The sequence below is a fragment of the Lagopus muta genome, chromosome 5 (assembly GCF_023343835.1).
Source record: "Lagopus muta isolate bLagMut1 chromosome 5, bLagMut1 primary, whole genome shotgun sequence".
NCBI lineage: Eukaryota > Metazoa > Chordata > Aves > Galliformes > Phasianidae > Lagopus > Lagopus muta.
The window spans coordinates 13,473,124-13,494,628 of NC_064437.1; the positions used below are offsets into that span (position 1 = coordinate 13,473,124).

The following is a 21,505-nucleotide window of genomic DNA, read 5'->3' on the forward strand; positions in this document are numbered from 1 at the left end:
ATTCAATAGGCACAACAGATTAAATAAGTCAATATATTATTTTGCTCTTCAAAAGTATTATTATCCTAAAAGTGATCATTGAGAAAAATTGCTTCATAAAGTAGTCCAAGCATGCAGCAAGAACAAGTTTAAGTGCCTCCAGAAAACATTAGAGAGCAATAACCTCAGGACAGCAGCAGCCCCTAGTGGCATCCTCAACTCACAGTGGCATGTGTCAACTACGGATTTACAGATCTTGAGTAAACTGGTTTCAAAATAAGAATCTTGCAAGTAAATTACTGTTCTCTCACTTCAAATCATAGAAAATCGTGAGTTGGAATATGATCGTGAGTTGGTTATTTAATGACAGAGAACTGGAGAAATACATTTTAAAATAGCCTTTTTAAAAATAAATACAATGGGATGATATTTGTGTTGTTTTCCGTATCTGGTTGCCTATGCAGAAGAAGTGCTAACCAACAAGATCAGGATATACAGTTCTGCTTCTTTATGGATGCGGAGTAGTTCTTGCACAGCAAGTATTCCCTGCAGTTTGCACTGACTACTATTTCAAATCAAGCTCAACACACTGAGCTAATCAGCAAAAACTCCAAAACTTCCTACCATAGCTCCTTGGAGAATTCCAGTTTCCCTTTCTTGTTATTCTACTGCTATTTTTTCCAGTATCCCACTCACTCTATTACATCCAGTTGTGGATTAAGAGCAGAGCAGCAACACAATATCAGTGAAGTATTCTAGGTTTCAGAGTTAATTTCCTTCCACTGACCTGAAGAAGTGCAGAAGTTTCTTAGGCACATTCCAAAAGCTTAACGTGACTAGGGCCAGAGCTATACTCACACATTAACAAATGCTTGAGCAACCAAAACAGAAGAGATGGACACGAACTGGCCAAGGAGAAGTACATGAATTGACTAGGGAAGGAGACATCTCATCTGTACACGGCTGTTTTTAGAAGGTTATAAACAAAACAGGTTTCCCTAAAGCTACACCAAAAATTCTGGAGCCCACTAAAATGAAAAATAAGCAAAACAAAACTGGCATCAAACACACAGTGAACCTTGGCCCTACTACCATGGTAATTTAGAAAAATTTGCATTCATAAATCTTAAAACAGACGTACACATTTATTTTTTACATTTGAAATAATTTTATTCCTGGATGAACCATTGAAAGTCCTAATGCATCTGTAAACAGAGTATCACTATAAAACAATTTAAAATACCACGTAAAATAATATTATGGATGTATGCATTTCATTCCATGGTTTCTCAGCATAATCATTTTGTCTATTTACAAATATATAAAGATTTCGCGCTTTAGGTCATCTGAAATATCAAAGAGGTATTTTCAAATCACACAAATTAATAAATATAGAACTTGTTTTGTTAAAAATCTACAGTATACTGTACATTCAAGTTGAGGCAAAAGAAGTTTTAATGCCAGTTATGCTTGAGATGTTTCTCATAATGAGTGTTTCCAATAATTAAACCATTCCTAAAAGTGCTATCTCTGTCTGTGATGAAAAAAAACATTAAGATCCAATATTTCATTACAGCCAAAGTTTCAGACCATAGCTTCATTCACAGAATCACAGCTTCTGTTACTAGAAAAATACCAAAGCTTTAATATACTTTTAAATAAGCATCTTTCAAGAGCTGCAAGAAAAAAAGAGGCAAGAAATGGTCTAAAAAATTAAAAGCCATGTGCACACACATACATACACATCACAGCTCAGCCTACCACATAACCCTTCAGAAGAATGATCAAACTCACAGCATCCTGTTACACTTCAGAACAGTAAGTTTATGAACATCTCTAACAAAACAGCAGGCAACCCTAGGAAGTCTAAGGCAGTTGTTCTATGTGCAAGTTTCTACATAGCAGAGTGCCAGCTTCAGAGTCTTCCTGGGACTGTGCATTACTCAGTTTCTTCCTTCTCACTTTCCTCCCACTGATTTGGCTCGCTGTCACCAGCAGGTTTTTTTAATGCAGCATTGAAACTGGTAAAAAGATGAAGTTACAGTGTAAATAACTGCACATTCAGTTACAAATTACACTTCAGAGAGAAGCACAATACAGTTATGATATGATGCTTAACATATTCTTCCACATATCAATCACAAGACCCAGATAAGATCATTCTGTAAGTTATCACAATTTCACTGCTCTACATAGAGTTCAGCACTATGAAAAACAAACAAACAAACACACACAAAAACCATCCACAACATCATTTGAGATACCTGTTATGTGAAGTACACTGGGAAGTCTGGCAGGATTCAGCTGAAACAGGACCACTCACCATACAGTGAGGCTTTCTTTGCTGAGACATTGAGTTCACTAGCCGATTGTCTTGGTCAGAAGCTGGAAGGCACACATAAATCAGTTAGATGACACTCAAGTTGAAAACATTTGAAGGATTAGATTTGAGTCTTCTATCGAAAAAGAAAGGACAAACAAACAACAAAAAAAGAACACCTTTCCTCCCAACTTACAGCATGACTGTAATAATAATAAATATAGCCAGAAACACCAGAATTTGAAAAAAGATAAGTATAAATCAGTAGCTTTAGTATACAGCTTAAATCTCACAAGTTGCTCAAGATCATTAGAATCAACTCATTCTTCACGGGCAACAAGGCAAAAGATCTGTTCCTAAAAATACAAATTTTTTCTACTATGGGAATGAATTATATCCTAACCATCTTACAGATAAAAAAAGGAAAAAGTATATTATAGTAACATAATTTGAACCAAATACTTGCTTCCTATGAAGGCACTTGGAGTTGTCACATTTTCAGAGTGCTTGTAATCGGTAGACATACTTAAGAACTGTTGCTTCAACCACGCTCCTCTATCTTCCTCAAATGCTTTTCTCTAGGAAAAGAAATGACTGTTTACAGTTACGACCACACAAACAAGCTTAGTCCACATTAAATTTACGTTATTCCATATAAAAAAAAAGTTATGGAATATCCATGCAACTAAGGTGAGCCAACAGTTAAACAAAGAGTTACAGTCATATTAGCAAGCTTTTGATTCCAACAAGGATTAGCTGAGGAAGTATTTATTTACAAGCCAAACCCCGTGGTTTGTTTCAGAGGTCTGAATAATCCTTTCATTTCAGTGTTCTCCACTCCAGTGGCACAGTGTCCTACCACAGTCTCCTGTGCTCCCCCTTGCCCCCAACTCTTGCACTAACTCATGGAGATACCTCTAATTTCTAGGCAGTTGCTAATAAGGATTACTGCTTCAATCTTAGTCCTCAGCTTTCTCATAAACAAATACAAGTGACACTGAAAATAGCACTGATCACTTCCATGAAAACAACTGAGCAGAAAGAAAGGTGATGTTTCCTTTTCCAATCACTCTATGATGAAGGCTTGCAGTATTGCTTCAACTTTCTCATTACTCATTTCAAATTTAAGTATTTTAATATTCAAAAGCACAGGTAACTACATTTATGTTGTAATATGGTCTTAAGTATTTCAGAACAAACATTTATTATCCATCAAAAATTACAAAGCTAAATTCAAGATCACATTAAATTAAAGAATTCAATAAAATGTAAGTAAAAGAAAATGAAAAAGTTGAAGAATGCACGATTATATATGTAATGGCCTGAGTCAATATTTGTCACTGTGTGAACTACTGTTGTACCAGTGCCTCAATAAAACTCAAAATATTCTATGTTCTTGACCTTTCACGTTCCTCCCTGCTAAATTTGTAGTCTTCATGTTTTGATCTTAACTATTGGCCAACAAAAAGATATATGCTAGAGCACATTTAGAGAAATACCCAACCCAATTCCCTCCCTAAGTCAGTCTGTTTACTAGCCAGATTAACTACAAGAACACAAAATGGCCCTACTAAGGCAAAGATATATTTTGGCTTTCTACAAAACTGCTTTCCATGAAAATCTAGACTCTGAGAATTCAATGCTGCAGCCAAATCTGACAATGATTTGCATAAGCCTTGCTGTCTTTGAAAGCTAAATTGAAACAGCCTCTAATCAAGGATTTAATGAATAAGCAGATAGATCTTTCAGAAGTACCTAGATATTTCTGACGCTGCAAGAAAAATGATTCACCTAGTTGCAGCAAACTCATATTCCAATACACATAAGAAATGTGATGTTTGTTGTTTTGTTTGTTTTAAGCTGAATGATCTGCTGCAATGACCAGAGCTGTGTTTTACACAGTACGAGAACAAGCCCTCTGTATAGAGATATAAGCAGACAATGTGTATCAGGCAGTTTTTAGTGTGTATTAGAGTTATTATTATACTCTCTTCCATAGGAGTTCCTTTTCTAATACCTTTCCACTTTTCTAATACCTCTAGTCCTAATCTAATAGCAGCTTCTGTAAAACTTTTTCGTTCCTTCTCAAAATTCTTTTTTTGTTCTTGAAATAGTCTCCATTCTTCCTGAAGACGCTCTCTTTCTTCCAGAAGATAGCAGTCCTGTAGTAACAGAGTGGTGTCATCATCACATGGAGACATAAGCTGTTGCTGTAGATATAAATACAGAAACAATAATTTTGGAGTGACTATTCAGTTGTTCAGAATTTCCACAGATTTAAGTTACATCAAAAAACAGTTGAAGTTTGATAAATGAGCAACACAGTTGGTAGGGGCAGAGTTTCAAGCAGCTAGCAAAACACCTCTGGCCTCATCAGCCTTCCTGTCTATTAACTTCTCCCAGAATTTCTCCTACCAGGGTTACAAATTCATTAAATTAATAATCAACTGAACAGCCCACTTAGACCAACCACCAAGACATCCTATTTAAAAAGCACTGTCAATAAAAGGAGAAAAACTCAGAGGTGAGCAATAAGTGACATTAAAAATAATAATAATTCAAAGGTCTTGAAAGTAACAAAATTTAAAGCCTGCTACCTGTAAAAGTTGCTGCTGAGTTTTGATCATTTCTTTACATTGCTGAATTTCTAACTCTAGTTTTTCAGTTTCCAGCTCATGGTCTTCCCTTGAGATTACATCTTTGTCATTCAAAGCTCCTGAATGCACACGTGACACTAAGGGAGGGGGAAAAATAGGAAAAAAGTTATTTAAAAATCATTCTTCGCAACACTTAGGACTCAAAGCAATAGCAAAGATTTCCAAACTGTAATAGTTTCATTCCAAAAGACACATTAACCCTGCACTCAAAATTACTATCATCAGGACAAACGATCCAGAACTGGTGCTAAGCACATAATTAAGCACTACTGTTGTTTTTCCTGAGCTGAATGTTACAATGTTGCCTCAGATTTTACATTTCTTCAGGTAAAGCACAAGTCCTCGATGCAACAGCATTGCACAAAAAAATAAAATAAAATAAAATAAAATAAAATAAAATAAAATCAAACCACCAAAAAAAAAAAAACCAAACAAAAAAACACAACTAACCAAAAAAAAAAAAAGCCACCACAACTTGGTTCGGCATTTCTTTAAAATAAAATCAAGACAAATTAAGATTTTTTTTCAGTGGTACATCGTTAGCCTATTCTGAGCCCACTATTGAAGGGCCTCTATGTTCATAAGAGTATGGCAGTAACTATATATATCATAGATAAAAAAGGAAAGATTTTTTCCTCATGTTCTATGAAGGAGAAACAGAGCTAACAGTTGGAACACTGTGCGCACATTTTTAACCCAGAAAGGGAATGAATCACAGAGGAATAAAATGTGTGAGGTACAGTGTGGTTGTACAAAGATACAACTACCACAGCATTTGTAATGTGCCAAGTTTTGATCCCCTGATGACAGTATTTAAACACTAAGAACACGGTCATCCCTATAAATTCAAAAATGAAAAAAAAAAAAAAAGTGACTCCAAGAAAACTGCAAATACTTGAATCTTTTCTCCTGATGCTCACAATTATTTTATTTTTTGGTTAGTACACTGAGTCAAGTACTACTCAGAATAAGTGATCTTAAAATCCTTTCTATAAGAATATGTCTATACCAGAGACCACCTGCTCTTTTATTTGCAACTACATTCATGACCTTCTCACTCTTATTCCTGACTGCAAACATCCTTGTTGTAGCAGCAGCATTTGCTTACACTGGAAAATAATACTAGGAAAGAATTTTATATATTTTTAGCTGTCTTTTAATGCTGTTTAACAGCTGGAAACGAGGAGAGCCCAGCACCATACCATCAGCTAGTTCATTTTAGAATGCCAGCAGAAGCAGTAGATACGGCTGTGACAAGCTCAAACTCTAAGAAGGATCTATGTATCACATATCACAATTTGAAAGAAACTGAATATCTGCAATTACTTGAACAGCTCAGACAAACGGGGAAATACAACCAACATTTACAAAGGATGCTCTGAAAATAATGTTTCCTGTTTAAGTTGGCCTAAGACATCAGAGGCAGACAATGGTGGTATGGCAGTAGAGCTGAACTTTCCCACCAGCATTCAATTACATTTTGTTGCCATGTAACAGATGGCAGCGGAAAGGCAGTAACAGCATCTGACATGGAAATGCATACGAAGCAAAGGTGTGTCATTGAATTCCTCCATGCAGAAAATTAAAAGCTTGCTGAATGTTCACGGAGACCAAACACAGTGGATGTGAGCAAAGCAAGGTGGTGTGTGGTGTGCTTCAGCAGCAATAACAGCATGTCACCTCCACTAACGCAGATTTTTTTGTTGTTTTTTGTAAGCATGACAACAGGCTCTTGTTCATTGCCAGCAAAAGCACATAGCAAATGATGGTGACTACGTTGAAAAAAATGCCATTATGCAGTTCAGAATTTACTCTATTAAATAGTGCTATTGTGCTCTTTGTATCTGTTATAGTTCCCATGGAAATAAATAGAGAACATTACTTTTGGAGTGACCTGCATATTACAGAGCATGTACTTCCAAAAGAAAAGTAAATTCTTTCGGAAGAAAGCTGTTTACTCTGACAAACTACAGTGTGTCTGTTCTCAGGATAAAAGATGATTGCTAAGGTGACTGCTTTCCTAACTTCCCACAATTTAAACTCACAAAGAAAAGGAAAAACACAAGTCTTTTCAGGAAGTCTACCAGGTCACAGTCCTTTCCATTTCAGCTTCCACTTAGATTAGACATACAGTAACGTAATTCCAAAGAGCGTGACACCACATGGAATTATCTGCAGCACTTTATGTGTATGTGTAAGAGTTAAACATCACCTTGGTTATCCAGCTTTTCAACATGATTTTTCAACATTCTCCATTGTTTTCTAATGCTGTTGGTAAGCTGCTCTCGCACAGTTTCACATGACAGTTCCCACATATTCTCTTTATTTAACTCTCCAGTGTCCTCCTCCAAGTCTGAAAGTACCTGCAGAAATAGAAACAAAGCCTGCTGCAAGCCATCTTACCATTCAAAAAATATATATTTAAATACGCATATAGATTTGTTTTACCAAAGAAAAGTAAAACCCTTATATACTGAAAAGATTTTTCCAGGTCCTTCCATTGCAAGCCTTCCAAGAAGTATTTTAATAATCAGATGGCTCCAGCATTGCAAACTATCAAAGACTTAAGCTTAACAGAGGAATACTTACTGGCCCATCTTCAGACCTTTCTTTAGGTTTTTGTTTCTGTGGTGGAAGAAGTGAAATAATCTCTTTCTTCATTTGCTGAAGAACTTTTTTCAGCTCAGCATTTTCCAATAAAAGTTGTTTTTGGCGTTGCTCATAGTCATTTAGCAGAACTTTGTACATTTGCTCTTCATTTCTGGAAGCAGAAATGTGACAGTAACAAGGTGACAACATAACAAATACTTTCAATTAATGCTGTTCTAAAACAACTACAATTTCACCTGGCTTCCGTCTTATCAGTCCTCCATGCACCTCTCTTCCCATCAGCTCTACCAACATAATTTAGAACTTCCATAGCTACAAATGAAAAGGAGATTTCAAAGCATGAAACAACGTGCAATTACACACACATTCAGATGACACTTCTTTTAGCTTTTGATGTAATTACTGTCAAAAAGACTGCATCACCCAAGTATCCCCCTCAGTCTTAAGACCAAAATGAGACCATGCTGCTCTGCTTAACAAAGCAAGAGTAAAATAAACAAGGATAGAAAAAAATTGTGTTTGGAAAGCCAGGGTGGGGATGTTATCCTATCTCACGTATTTCATACACTTCTTAAGAATACCCTCACCCTCTGTTCCAGCTTTTATGTAAATTGTGTGTACATTATTTTAAATATGACGTCAGAACAGTAGTTCAAGCTCAATTCTCATTAGCTCTCAAGGAAACAGGAAATCGACTTAAGATCTCGTTATTTTGACCTCACTGATATTTCAATTGGTATTAACTAATTTGAGTAAAAAACACGTAAAAAGTTTTGTTCACTTACATGTGAGGCTTCCAGAGATTACTGTGCAGATACTAAATTACCTTCTGTTGCCAAAATAGGTGTTCCTGATACAGCATCCCAATGTGGTCTGTTTTACTTCCAACTTAACTTGTTGGTTTCAGAAAAGCAAAACCAACTCAGCCACAACATGAATAGTTGTCTTCTGGCTCAGCAAATTAACCAGCTCACTAAAATATGACATGCTATAGATGGCAAACAGCTGAGAGTGTTTTGGAGGGTGGCAGGAGGGATAAAAAAAATTAGAGTAGGACTTCCTTTCCAATGACATCAGTCAACACATTTCATCTAACAAAAATTTCACAATATATTTAATGTTCCACTGGGTACTTCAGCACTGAGGAAAAGGAATATGAACATAACATCATACAAAATTTACTTATTTGCCATAGCACTCTACTTACCTATTTTTTTGTCCTTTTTGTTCATGACCAATTGATGTAAGCGTTCCTTTAATTTATTGTATTCTCTCTCTTTCCTCTTCATATCATGATTATACTGCGTAGCTCTACTTGAAATTATGTTTTGTAACTTCTGAACCTAAAAACAATCCCACAAGAGAGCAGATTTAGTCAACTAAAGCTTAACATAAACACATATATTATAAAAAAAAAAAAGAAACAAACAGATGTGAAATAGTGCTTACATTAAACTCTTTCTGGATAAAGGAACTGACAACAGCCTACAGATTCTGACTTAAGACTTAGCTTAGGAAACTGAGTTGCTTTTATGCACAAACCAACACAGTGAGGAACATATTATAATGTCATAGTCCTTCTTAAGAAGAACTGAGTACACTTTTTGGCAATTCGTGTGATATCTTCTCCAATATCCTCATTACAAAAAGAAAGATATGTTTTGGTTTCAGTAAATAACGTTTAGTACCTAATTTAACATTAAATTAGGCTTATTTATGTTTACATAAAAAAATAACAAACTCTTTGCTCCTTCTGGACAACGGGATGGGAAAAGAGGGTGATACTATTCAGTCCAAAAGAACATTAAAACAGATCACAAATAGACTGGAAGGATTTTGACTTAGTTTTAACCTTGCCAACATACAGCTAGCTTAACACGCCCCAGGATTTAAGCTGGAACTTTTGAAGTTCATTACATACAGATAATGCTTGATTGCCTGCTGAATATTTATGAACGAAAAGAGCATTTAAAGAAATTTAGGAGTATGTAGGTACAGTGTGGCGGAGACCACATGGAAACAGACACCAAACTAATGATAGCGTTTTCTGCTCTGGGTTCTTCCAAGACTCCCAAGTTTAATGAGCATGGACTATTCCCCACCCCCCACCTTTTGTGCACTTCCACAATGTAACAAAGAAAAAGCGTTCCCATTCCTGTGCATTTGAGAAAGTGACTGAATCCTATAGCTCCCTCTTCTATACATTTACAAAACATAAAAATGTATAATCAAAAGCATAACAGAGCATAAAATTGTACATGTTTCTGTAGTACACTCTAATAGAATCATAAGTTGGACCTATCCATTATAAAACGTATTCAATTGGCGTGCAAGGAGTCAGTTTCATTTTGCTGAGAGATAGCACACAACAGCAAAAAAACAAAAAATATTCAGTGTGAACATCTACCAGACACCTTGCAAAATCAGCACTGAAAATCTATGTAATAATTTGCATTGATGTACATAACTCACTTCATCCTTTTCGTTTTTAAGTAGCTGGTGCAAATTCCTGTTCTTGCTTTGCAGTTGTCTGTCTCTTTCCTGAAGGCCAACTATTTCCCTTTTGGATAACTCCAACTGCTCCTAGAAAAAATGTTCACATTTCAGTACCAATAAAAAAAATAACTAAGGATAAAAAAATATTGGAAAAAAAAAAAAAAAAAAAAAAGAAAGAAAAAAAAGGCTAAACCACCTCACTTGAGACAAGCCTTTCTGCATATTCGACTGCTAATGTTTCACCTTGCATTCTCAACAAGTTCTATTTTCTGGTCCAAGCACTAAGATTCTCCAGTACAAGAAATACTCCCACTCATAAAAAACAAAGATACAGTTATTGCTTTTTAATAAATCAGGATTCTGCAAGTATCTATAACTCAGGAGTAAGAGGATATAGTAAATAACATGTATGGGTTGGGAATGATTTTAGTGGAGTATTTCTATTAAATAAACAATAGAATAATGTACGTAGATATGCATGCTGTGTCCACAACAAAGCAAATGGGACAGTTTACATAAAACAAAGCTTAACCTAAGTTTTGCCAATAGCTTCAGAGCAATCTTTACAAAAAGGCTTGGTGGGCAGTTACCCAAGAAATCGAATGACAAAAAGAAATGTGAAAGACATAAGGAGAAAAGTGACAATGCATACTAGAAAAGTTACCCACATGGGGTCTTTGTTTTTACTGATTACGGTTACATTGTGAATTTATCTTCTAGAGCTGGGCATATTCTTTCAGACAAATTGAATGAGCTGAACTGAACTAGTCAACATTTGTTTTCTTTTATTAAAGAAATCGTTAAAGAAAACTTCTAAGCAAGAATTAAAGTTGTCTTATGAGTTTATACCTCATTAAGGAATTTTCAAATGAAAAAATTCAAAAAACAAAAATATTCATAAAAGCACAATTGCAAATTAGTACTAGGGAGGTAAAAAAAAAATTTATTCACTGATAAGTACAGTATCTGTTAACACAAACACTGCATTACACACACACACACACACACACAGGTGAAACCATCTTGTTTTCTACCTTTAATTTAGCATAGCAGTTCTGTAAGTGATCCATATCACTACCCAGTTTCAGATGCTGCATTTCTACTTCTTCCTGAGCTCGAAGGTTCTTATGCTGCAGTACAAGCAATTCATTCATGCAATTTATGATAGATATTAAGTTTAATTCCTTTCCTTTGGACTCTGCATAAATAGAAGGAAAGCCCAATGTTGTCAATTCCTGGTGAAAGACAAATTGGAGAGGGTGGTGGAATAAATAACTGGATAAATCTTCAAGATAAACAGTATCAGTTGAAATCCTATATAAGAAGGCAAAAAAATGTATTCTCCTGAGAACCAACTTCAGCTTCTGAGAATTAAGAAAGAAGCCTTCCAAATACAGTGCATCTTCATTACCAAAACTGACATACAGACATTTTCAAAAAGCCTCCAGTAAGCAAGATGTGGCTTACCCTATTGAGATAGGATATACTCTGTTCAATATTCTCTTCCGTGCAGAAGGCACTGAAAAAGCTGTGCATGCTTTTGGATGAAGGCAGTGACAAATGTAGCACTTGAGAGTTCATGTTTGGGGGAGATATCCTTTTCTCTGAGGTATATTGAAATATATTTTTGCTATCTAGAAGATAAAAATATTAAGAAACAATTCAGGACTAGTAGTTTAGGACATCACATACAAAAAACTTAAATGAAATCCCTTTACTGAAATTATTATTCATAGCTGTTCACAAATCTAGAGCTTACAACTTCATCTAGAACGAAATAAAACACAATAAATATATCACAACAATAATTTTAAAAGGACAGTTTAAAATTTGACTGCATTCCAGCAGCATTTCTATTATAAAAAAAATTACTGTACTATTAGACTGGTTAATATCATGTTAAATCAATCTCATGTTTAAAGCCCTAATGTCTCTTTACCAACTATAACACCCTGGTAGATTAAGCACATTTACTAAATTTAAAATATGACCAGTTTACCTGATGACAGCACTGGCACAGTTACAGTCTTCCAATCTCCCATAGCAACAAAACAGGCAGGGTACCTGAGCAACCCGTTCAGCAGTGAAGTATTTAGTACAACTCCTGGCAATGTGAGTTACGTAGCCATCTCCTAAAATAGTAAGAGCATTTTAGATTAACAGCTAGAAGATTAAGGTAAGCATGGGAGACAGACTACTAGACCTAAATCATGTGACATTTTTTCCTCTTTATACTGTAAAGAACACCAGAATCACAGTAAATATTACACTGTGTTAGTGATGCATCTATCTATACTTAGGCTCAGACTTCATTACGTCTTAAACTATCAGCTCAGACTTAAACACCACCTGCACACGAAAAGAATAAAGACACTGTAGATAATTCAATTGCTTATATTGATGTGTGTCAGAGAAAACACAGCAAGCCAAACCATCCAATAATTTTCTGCCACATAACCAGAAAGCAATTTTATCAAGACAAATTTCTGTGAATCTTAACATGAATCTGTCTTAGTAAGATTATTATTTAAAGGCTAAAGAAGAGATTTATTGGCAGAGAGAAGGCAAAAGAACTTCTAATACATATTTAGCTGTTTAACTTAACCTATACAATTCATTGTAGTGCCTATACACAGCTATATTGCCTTTTCCCTGGGAAGCTGCTTCATTCTTTGCAACACCTCCAAAATTGCTGAAGGACTATAGAATAGAAGAAGTCTTATTCCATTGGCACAGCCACTCAGTATAACACCTTCCCTCTAAAAACCAAAAGAAATTCACACATTTATAAGATGCATGAAACATCAGAGCTGGTGCACTGCCAGAAATTTAAAATCCAGCTCTGACATTTAAGATCTAGACAGTCTAACTTATCAGCTGCTATAGGAACAGCCACCTACAGGAAAACAAACTCTTCACCTGTTCAGGAAAGAAGACTCCCATTTTTTTAAATTACAACTACTGACCAAAATCTCAAGTCAGTTTGAGATGGACACCATAGCTTTTAAAGAGTACAGACAAGTTTGCTATTAACTCCTCCTAATGTTCTATTAAGCGCACTCTTGGCAACGCAACTTCTGGAATGCTGACACTAAAACCTTGCTTTTTTATCATTATGGGGAAAGCTATCATTTGGAAAACCAAACTGCTGCCTACTTAAGCCACTAGACAGTTGCGGGTGATCTGTTACCCACAAGGTCTCTTGTGAACAGAAAAGAAAACACACTAATCTCCTTTTGGACACCATGAAGCATGCAAAATAGCACTCAAATTAACGTCAACTTCTTAAGAGGTCATACTGGTGTACAGCCGTGCCACAGAACATTCAGCACTAGAAAATAAAATATCCCACTGCATATTTCTGCAGGTTCATAAATATTCCTGGATGAAAAAGTACATAACTATTGCTCAGATGAGAGGAAAATGTGCAGAAAGTACTAAATTACATATCAGAAAGTTCACATAAGACACTGAGAAAACACCATAAGTGTTGTAACAATCTAGTGGCCATTCTTATTCAAAAAAGAGTTGTGTCTGCTTTCCCTCTGCCCATTTGCATTTTTCAGCGTTTTCTTTCTGTAAAACTAAGATGTGCTGAAAAAGAAAATGGATATTCACATCCTAAGGGAAATGACTGACTTCATGCCTGTCATTTCTGATGCCCGTAAGGCAGTCTTCTCATTTTTCCCAATGAAGTCAACTGTGCTTTTAAAAAATGTAATTCAAAAGACAAAATAAAATGAAGACACTTCTTACATACTCATTCGGCTTCTGTTGGATCCATCAGAGAGAGAAACCTGCAAATGAAAGAATGGGAAAAAGGCAAATTAAACTACGAGTATATATAGAATGCAATCCTGCATTCTAATTAAGAATTTGAAACTCAAAACATACAAATTCCATTAATGGCTGTTGGAAATTCTACAAAAATACCACCAACACTTCAGATATGCAATTCATTCCAAATAATCTGGCTTCTATTTTTTAAGAAACCCCTAAGAGATCTTACCAGCCAAATTACCTCCAAGTACAATAACACCAACCCACAGGTCTTTACACTGAGAAAACTGTTTTGACACAGCATCTATTAACCCACACAACCCTTGACTGGAAGTGGAAACAGGACTAATGCAGGTGGTGGAATGCAACGATTCTCCATATTTTAGTTTTGCAACTTGCAAGCTGTGTTACTCGCAGCAAAAGGTTTTCAGGGCTCCTCTTCTGCAAAGCTTTGTTTCTAGGTACACCAACAAGAGGATACAATGAAAATGAGCAGAAAGACAGGTTCAGAAGGATGTCTAGCAATTATAGAGAATGCAAACATACAGAGGGAATATGAAAACGCCCATCTAGATAATGCAACTATATTCTTCTCACATGTAGGATTCTAGAGCTTTTTGATTTGAAAGGGCAGCTAGCAATACAGTACATACTGTTCAATACATCAGACTCACAAACATATATCACAGATTCACTATCTGGTGAGTGCTGAACTAAAGAACTTCAGCTGTTAAACCAACCCTCAAAAGTAGCTTAAATTGTTTCACGGCATCAGAAGAATGCACTAGCTTTGGAGCAGTTCCCAGTTAAGAGCACAGTCAGCATTTTGTACTTGCATCATCTTCATACACTGTATGTAGAACCACACTCAGATGTGCATGAGACAATCCCCATGTCAGCTGCAGAAGGGAATGCCACAAGCCATTAGTTCCGTGCTAAGACCGTCTCATCAGCTCCACGTGGCTTCTGCTGCCAGTTCAGGACCTCAGCAATGATTTTTAAAGCTACCTCGTGATTAAGAATCATCAGCTACATTTCCTTGCCAATCTAGGCAGTTTCTCTGGAGCAACACATCTTAAAATAGACTCACTGAAATATGCAAGAGACTGATGAGCATCCCTAATGAAGACAGTGGGGATGCAAAACAAATTTGGATACACTCTGTTCATAAGATACTCCACCTTTAGTACTCTGCAGTACTTGTTTTAATCACAACATATGGAAGAATGCATTCAATGCATACCTGAAGCAGTATTTGTTTAATTATAGAAAAAATAAAATAGCAAAGATTTTAAAGTGTTTTCGGGATCTCTCTAGGCTATCCAACTTAACACAGGAAAGCTTTAACTAAAGAAAAGGGCCAAGAGGTTTCCTGCTTCAGTTTTTTGAGGGGGAAGAGGAGAAATTGATTTGTTGTTGTTTTTGAAGTTGTTTTTCTTATTTGTTTCCCTCACCCAATCCCCTTAAATCCTGTTGGTAAGACATAGTAAGAAGCTAAAAATAAAATTAAAAATTAAAAAAATAAAAATAAATCAACATTTGCTGTTTCCCAGAATCTCACACTGAACCTAAAAATCTATGGGTGGGAGAGAAGAGAAAAGAACAAGTCTCTCAACAGCTCAAGCTACTGTAACTACTTAATGATTTTCTTTCTGTGCCCATTCTGCCTATGCAGCTATTTCACTAACAAGGTAAGTGACTCACCCAAATATCTGTAATGACCCAGTGCCTGCCAGACACTACTTTGCCTACTGGCAGTGACACTTGTTCCAGTGATGAACAAGACCTTGGAGGATCTGGGGGCCAATTTCACATGGCTGAACAGAGTGGCAGAGCCATCCCACTGCAACTAACAAAATCTGAAAAGAACACAAAGAAACAAAGTGTCCTCCTCCTTCCACCAATATACACATACACAAAAACTTACAGAGAGCTTGATTAATACCAAGAATCAAACAAAGAATCACTAACAGGAAAGTACACACAAAAAAAATCCTAGAACTTAAAGCTATCGTGATAATATACTAGAATTTAATCCTAGTAAATGCAGCTGAAGCTTTGCTGACTTTTTTTTAATATTTAAAAAAGCCCACAGGTACAGCCCTATGAACTCTGACGTGATTCATTATTGTGCATCTTTCTTTTTGAGGTAAGTTTACTCTGAACTGTGAAAGCTACACTACAAATAGAGAAGCAAAAGTGGTTCTTAAAATCACTGTTTTGTGCTCTGGGGTGCAGGGGAAGGATTGTCAACAACTGTGCCAAGATTCAAGACAAATCAGATAAAGTGAGCCTGAGTTCAGACTGTCAAATTCCAAAACCTACAAGCAGTAAGCACTAGGATTATAAACTTCACACATCACAGTATACGTACAAAAACCTGAATATAGTTTTTAAACTTGAAAGCAAGTAGGAGTATCTGAGTTTATAAAATTCTTTCGGCAACTCCGTATAAGGAGAGAAAAGCTTGTAATAGCACTGTACCATGATCACATTACACCACCCGGTCATCTCTAAATTGCACAGGTGTAAGAGTGACTGGATGGAGATCAGTGACAAGTGATGTCCCTCAGGAGTCAGTACTGGGAGCTTTAACATCTTCAGCAATGACATCAACAGCACAATCGAGTGCACCCTCAGCAAGTTTGCAGACGACACCAAGCTGTGTGGTGCAGTCTGACATGCCTGAGGGATGGGTTGTCATTCAGAGAGACTTAGATGTGCTCCAGAACTCTAACAGGTTCAATAAATCCAAGTGCAGGGTCTTGCACTTGGGCAATCAGTACAAGCTGGTGGATGTAAGGATGGAGAACAGCCCAGCTGAAAAGGACTTGGTGATACTGGTGGGTGGCAGATGGGCATGAGCCATGCATGTGCATCCCAGAAAGCACCCATATCCTCAGCTGCATCAAAAGAAGCATGGTCACCAGGGCAAGGGAGATGATTCTGCTCCTCTCCAATGTTCTGGTGAGACAACATCTGGAGTACTGCATCCAGATGTGGAGTCCTCAGTACAGGACAGATGTGTACCTGTTCAGAGCATGAACAGTCAAGGGCCATAAGAGTGATCCAGGGATGAAATATGAGGGTGGGCTGAGAGCCGAGGCTGTTCAGCCTGGAGAAGAGAAGGGCTCCAGGGAGCCCTGAGAGTGACCTTTCAGTATCTAAAGGGCAGGCTGTAAGAAAGAAGGGAAAAGACTCTTCAACAGGGTCTGTTACAGCAGGATAAGGGGAAATGGTTTCAAACTAAAAGAGGGGAGATTTAGACTGGACATAAGGAAGAAGTTCTTTTTTTACAATAAGGGTGGTGAGGCACTGGCACAGTTTGCCCAGACAGGTGGTGAGTGCTCCATTCCTGGAGACATTCAAGGTCAGGCTGGATGGGGCTCTAAGCACCTGATCCAGCTGTACTTCCAACTCAAAAGATTCTACAACACACGAAAAACGCATTATCTAGTAACCGAGAAAGCTTTTTTCCCTAAGTTAAGGTGGATAAGTGAAGGCAATCTGAAAAGAGCTCTCCTCATCTCTCAGTGTTACAATGTCATGGAAAAATGTGAGTCAGCATCAACCAAAAAGCACCAACCAAACATTTCTCTTCCATATAAGTACTACAAGTTTCAGCATATACACAGATTTTGACTTTAAAAAAAAATGAAAGAAAATTAAAGCATTAATTAGTTTTTACTTAAAAGGCAACATGATTCCTTCTAATTACAGTAACATCCCAAGCTGAGCTGTGAATCTGCTTAAGGCTATTACATTTGTCTAGTAATCCATGGATACCAAACAGATGGCTTTTATCCAGATAAATCAAAGACATATCAGTCCATGTAAATTTAGGGTGCATCACATTATAGGTTTACAAATGTATTGTGATAACATCACAAGAAACACGCTTGTTTTATTCATGCAATCGCCTTGAAGGTCCATCCATCTCTTCCCTAAAATTCTGATAAATATTCTCTCTCTATGGCTGTTTTAATAACAAAGTTGACAATTAGCACTAGAATATAGCTCAGATTTGGTGATAACTGTGTATCTGAAAGAGCTCCTTTACCTGCAGAAACCTATTACAATCGTAGTGACTTTCATTAATCCTGCAATTTCAATGACAGGTCCTGCAACCAAAGCAGATCCAGATATTTCCTCCCTGCACTTACAGTACTGTGGCGATTAAAAAAAGAAGGGGGAGGGAGGCACAAAAGGGTGCGTCCTTCCACTTACTTAAATTCAAAGAGAACATTTCTTTAACATGTGCCAAATTTCCAACTAAACTTATCAGTATTGCCAAAGTAACCTCAACAGGTAAGCCCACCACTCAGCCTGTGAGTACTGCTGAGTCTTCTTCACTATGAGCACAGCAGCCTAGAAGATCCCTTACCTACATTTTTCAGATCTATTTTACTTAACAAGTCGTGAAAAAGTTGTAAGGATAATTTTTTTCTTTGATATTCAGTAAGTAAAACCACACAAAAACATACCCTAAGAGCTGATAAAATGTGATGTTTGACAAATGTTCTCTTACAGCCTTTGTCCCAAACACTCAGGTTACAAGGACTTCTCTACCATCTCAACATTCAGCTCTACCTTCAATATGCATATAATGATACTGGTGCAACCTCTGAAAAAAATTGGAACACGTGGAAATATTTCATCTGACTCTCAAAGTCCCACCCCACATTGAGCCAATACTATGGATCTTTGTAAGATTTTCCCTATTGTTAAAGAATAGATCTATTTCTGTTAATCTTCTGAATTTTATTCCTCTGTTGAAATCAGAAATCATTTGTACACATAGCAGGATATTCTATTCCCGCTACAAGGCCTTCCCATATCATGAGTGCCTAAAAAAGCCTCAGGAACTCTGTCTCCTTTAGTTCCTCCTTTTCCTGAACTCAACATTAACCATAACTTCGCTGTCTCTGCAAGCAGAAAGCATTTAAAAAGAGAGGGAAAGGAGTGCAAGTCTGACCAGTTCCTAAAGCTGATAATATTTACAGGGCAGAGCCAGATCTCAGCATTCCAGCTCTCGGAAATAATGCAATTCACAAGGTTCAGTAGCACATAACCTGTACGGTAAAACAGGTGGCAGGTAAAATGAATGGCACATCATCAACGTAACTACCTTCTCTACAGAATGCCAGAAGATTCAAAGAACGGTTGCCCTGTAGGCTACATGAGTCACAGAGCAGATGTTAGCTGGCAGTAAATATGACTGGTGAAGTGTCACCATAACTTAACGCAGAAGAAACATTAACAAGTCTGCTACAGTGCCCTGAAAGAAGGAATCAGTCAACATGCCTGGGCAAGAAAGCATAACTGGATTTCCAAAAAGCTTTTCACAATGTTCCCTACCAAAAGCTCTGAAGCAGTGATGCCAGGGGATTTACTAATGACTGATTATTCGTGGAGAAGGAGAAATGGTAGGAAAGAGTTGAATATTTTCCCCTTCTTCCTTCTTTAAGTATCGTATAAGCGTTATATGAAAGCCCCAAAGAAAATTAAGTCACAAACGGGATCTGTTGTTGGGAGAACTTTCACAGGTGCTGGGAGGGTCAGTGAAAAAATTTACTCATGGTACAGAGTTATTCAGAAAAATAAACCGTAGGATCGAATGATAAGAACCCCAAAAGGTTGTATGCATACTACTAAATGGTGATAAAAATCCATGTTTGTGAACTATTATTATTAGGAAGAAAAAAAACACAACACCGACTCAGCTATGTACTTAAATCAACTGGCTCTAAGTAAAGCATTATCATGCAAGAGATCACAGAGTCACTGTGATTACTCCTCTGGAAGTAACAGCTCACAGGCAGTTAATAAAACATTGGAGCCCAGGACAGAAAAAAAATGAACATCATAATGGCTCCATACAAACGCTGAGCTTCCCCAGTTGAAATAGCACACATCATTATGAGCTTCCCTATACAAAATGCAGAAAACATCTCAAAGTGGTGGAAGAAGGCCAGCCAATGCTTCCATACAAAAAATTAGTAAGCAGTGACTTTTCCTCTGGAGCAGCTAGAGAAATAGGACAAAACATGTACAGAAACATGTAAAGAAAAAAAATTATCACTTCATTTAACATAGCAGCTATGCAGAATGAAATGAAACATTCAACATGAAAGCTGGAAAAGAAGCACTGTTAAATGACAGACTCGCATCACCATGTGCTGGGAAACGGGAACTACATAAGCTGGCTAAAATCATACTAAAGGCACACATCAAAAGCTAATGAACATAAGAAGAGGAGCAAGCTCTGCTCGGAAATCCTTCAGCTCCACAGTGCAGCGCACTGGGAGGACACTGACAGAGACATCGCTGCTCAGCAGCCTCTGCTGATCGTCTTTTCCTTAGCATCTGCTGCCAGCTGCTTTCAGAGACAAGCCGAACCCAAGGAACCTGGGATAGCCTCCAGTGCCCTCTCCAGTCCAGCCAATGACTGATACTACGCTTCTTCTCTCCCAGAACAGAAAGAACGTTTTTCTCCCCCACTACTCTTCCGAAACCATCATCAACGGCATCAAATCCCGTTTCAAGCTTACTACTGACGTTTACCTCGCACATTCACGTTTCATTCTGCACGCCTCCCGATTTGAGTCATTCCCCTGAAAATCCCGAATTCCTATCATACTTGGCAGCACACGGAGCCCTGCGAAACCACCTCATCGCAGCACAGCGCTCTGCGCAAACGGGGGCCGCAGCAATACTACGAGCGCATCCCGTGTTACAATTCGACCCTCAAATTGAACGGAGTCTCGCTGTAAACACAGTTTTTGCCGGGTTTTTTTTTTTTCTTTTTTTTTTTCTTTTTAAACGAGACACGCAAGCAAGCCAAAGCCGCACAGTCAATGCCTCCCGCAGAGCCCCGCTCCCACCGCGCACAGCCGCCAGGGCTCCCAACCTCCCGCGGTCGCTGCTCGCCGCCCTGCGGACACCGCCAAGGCGCCGGGCCTGCCTTCCAGGGACGAGCTTCCCTCAGCCCCACGGGTCAGCCCGGGCCCGCCAAGAAGCGCCCTCCACACCGCAGCGGACGGCAGCGGTCGGCAGCGGCTTCCCCCGCGGGCAGCCCAGAGCCGAGGCGAGGCGCGACCACCCTGCCGTCACCAACGGCCGCGCAGCGCCCGTTACCCGACGCGCCCGCCTACCCGCGCCGCCGGTGAGAAGGGGCAGGAGGGGGAGGAGCCCCGCGTAGCACCACCTGCTGCGGCGAGAAGGGACGGAAGAAAGGAGGAGGGACCGACTCCCGGGCCAGCTCCGCGTGGCCCCGCGTCCCGCAGCTGCCGCCGCGTCGACCCCGCGCCGGGCCCCAGCGCCGCTCCCATTGGCCGGGCGGTTGCTAGGAGACCTCCCCGCGGGTCCGCACCGCCCCTGCGGGCCGCGCCGCACCTGCTCGGGGCGGGACACCTGTTGGCGGGCCGGGGCCGCGGGCAGAGCGGACGGCTGCTACGTGACAGACCGCCCCGGGGCGGGGCCGTGCGCGGAACGTCGTCTGCTGCCATACAGAAGAGTGTACTTAGCGTTTCGTTGTGCTGTGTTGGGACCGGCTCGTCTGAAAAATGCATTTGAACGCTGGCTTACTGAGTCCTATCCCTAAAAAGTGTCCCTCGGTGCCACGCGTCTCCTAACACCTGCAGGAATGGGGACGCACCATATG

The 21,505-nt window shown here is 38.5% G+C and overlaps 1 protein-coding gene across 13 annotated transcripts; it reads right to left on the minus strand.

Moving 5' to 3' along the window:
* Nucleotides 1-1,158: 1,158 nt before the first annotated feature.
* On the minus strand, nt 1,159-21,124 carry LOC125693702 (SSX family member 2 interacting protein). 13 transcript variants are annotated; one of them, XM_048945908.1, is made up of 16 exons: nt 20,997-21,114; nt 15,547-15,701; nt 13,823-13,859; nt 12,062-12,194; nt 11,530-11,696; nt 11,097-11,297; nt 10,039-10,149; nt 8,774-8,909; nt 7,803-7,878; nt 7,546-7,717; nt 7,169-7,319; nt 4,897-5,033; nt 4,336-4,509; nt 2,766-2,877; nt 2,244-2,364; nt 1,159-2,000 (listed from the first exon to the last, which is right to left on the minus strand). In XM_048945908.1, exons 4-16 carry the CDS (start codon nt 12,102-12,104, stop codon nt 1,919-1,921), a joined length of 1,683 nt encoding a protein of 560 aa, XP_048801865.1. In that variant the 5' UTR covers nt 12,105-12,194; nt 13,823-13,859; nt 15,547-15,701; nt 20,997-21,114; the 3' UTR covers nt 1,159-1,918. The 13 variants fall into 13 exon arrangements, 11 of the variants coding, with proteins under 11 accessions (XP_048801865.1, XP_048801863.1, XP_048801866.1 ...); XM_048945906.1 differs by having other exon boundaries at nt 13,819-13,859; XM_048945909.1 differs by lacking the exon at nt 20,997-21,114 and adding an exon at nt 20,753-20,984 and having other exon boundaries at nt 13,819-13,859.
* Nucleotides 21,125-21,505: the final 381 nt, after the last annotated feature.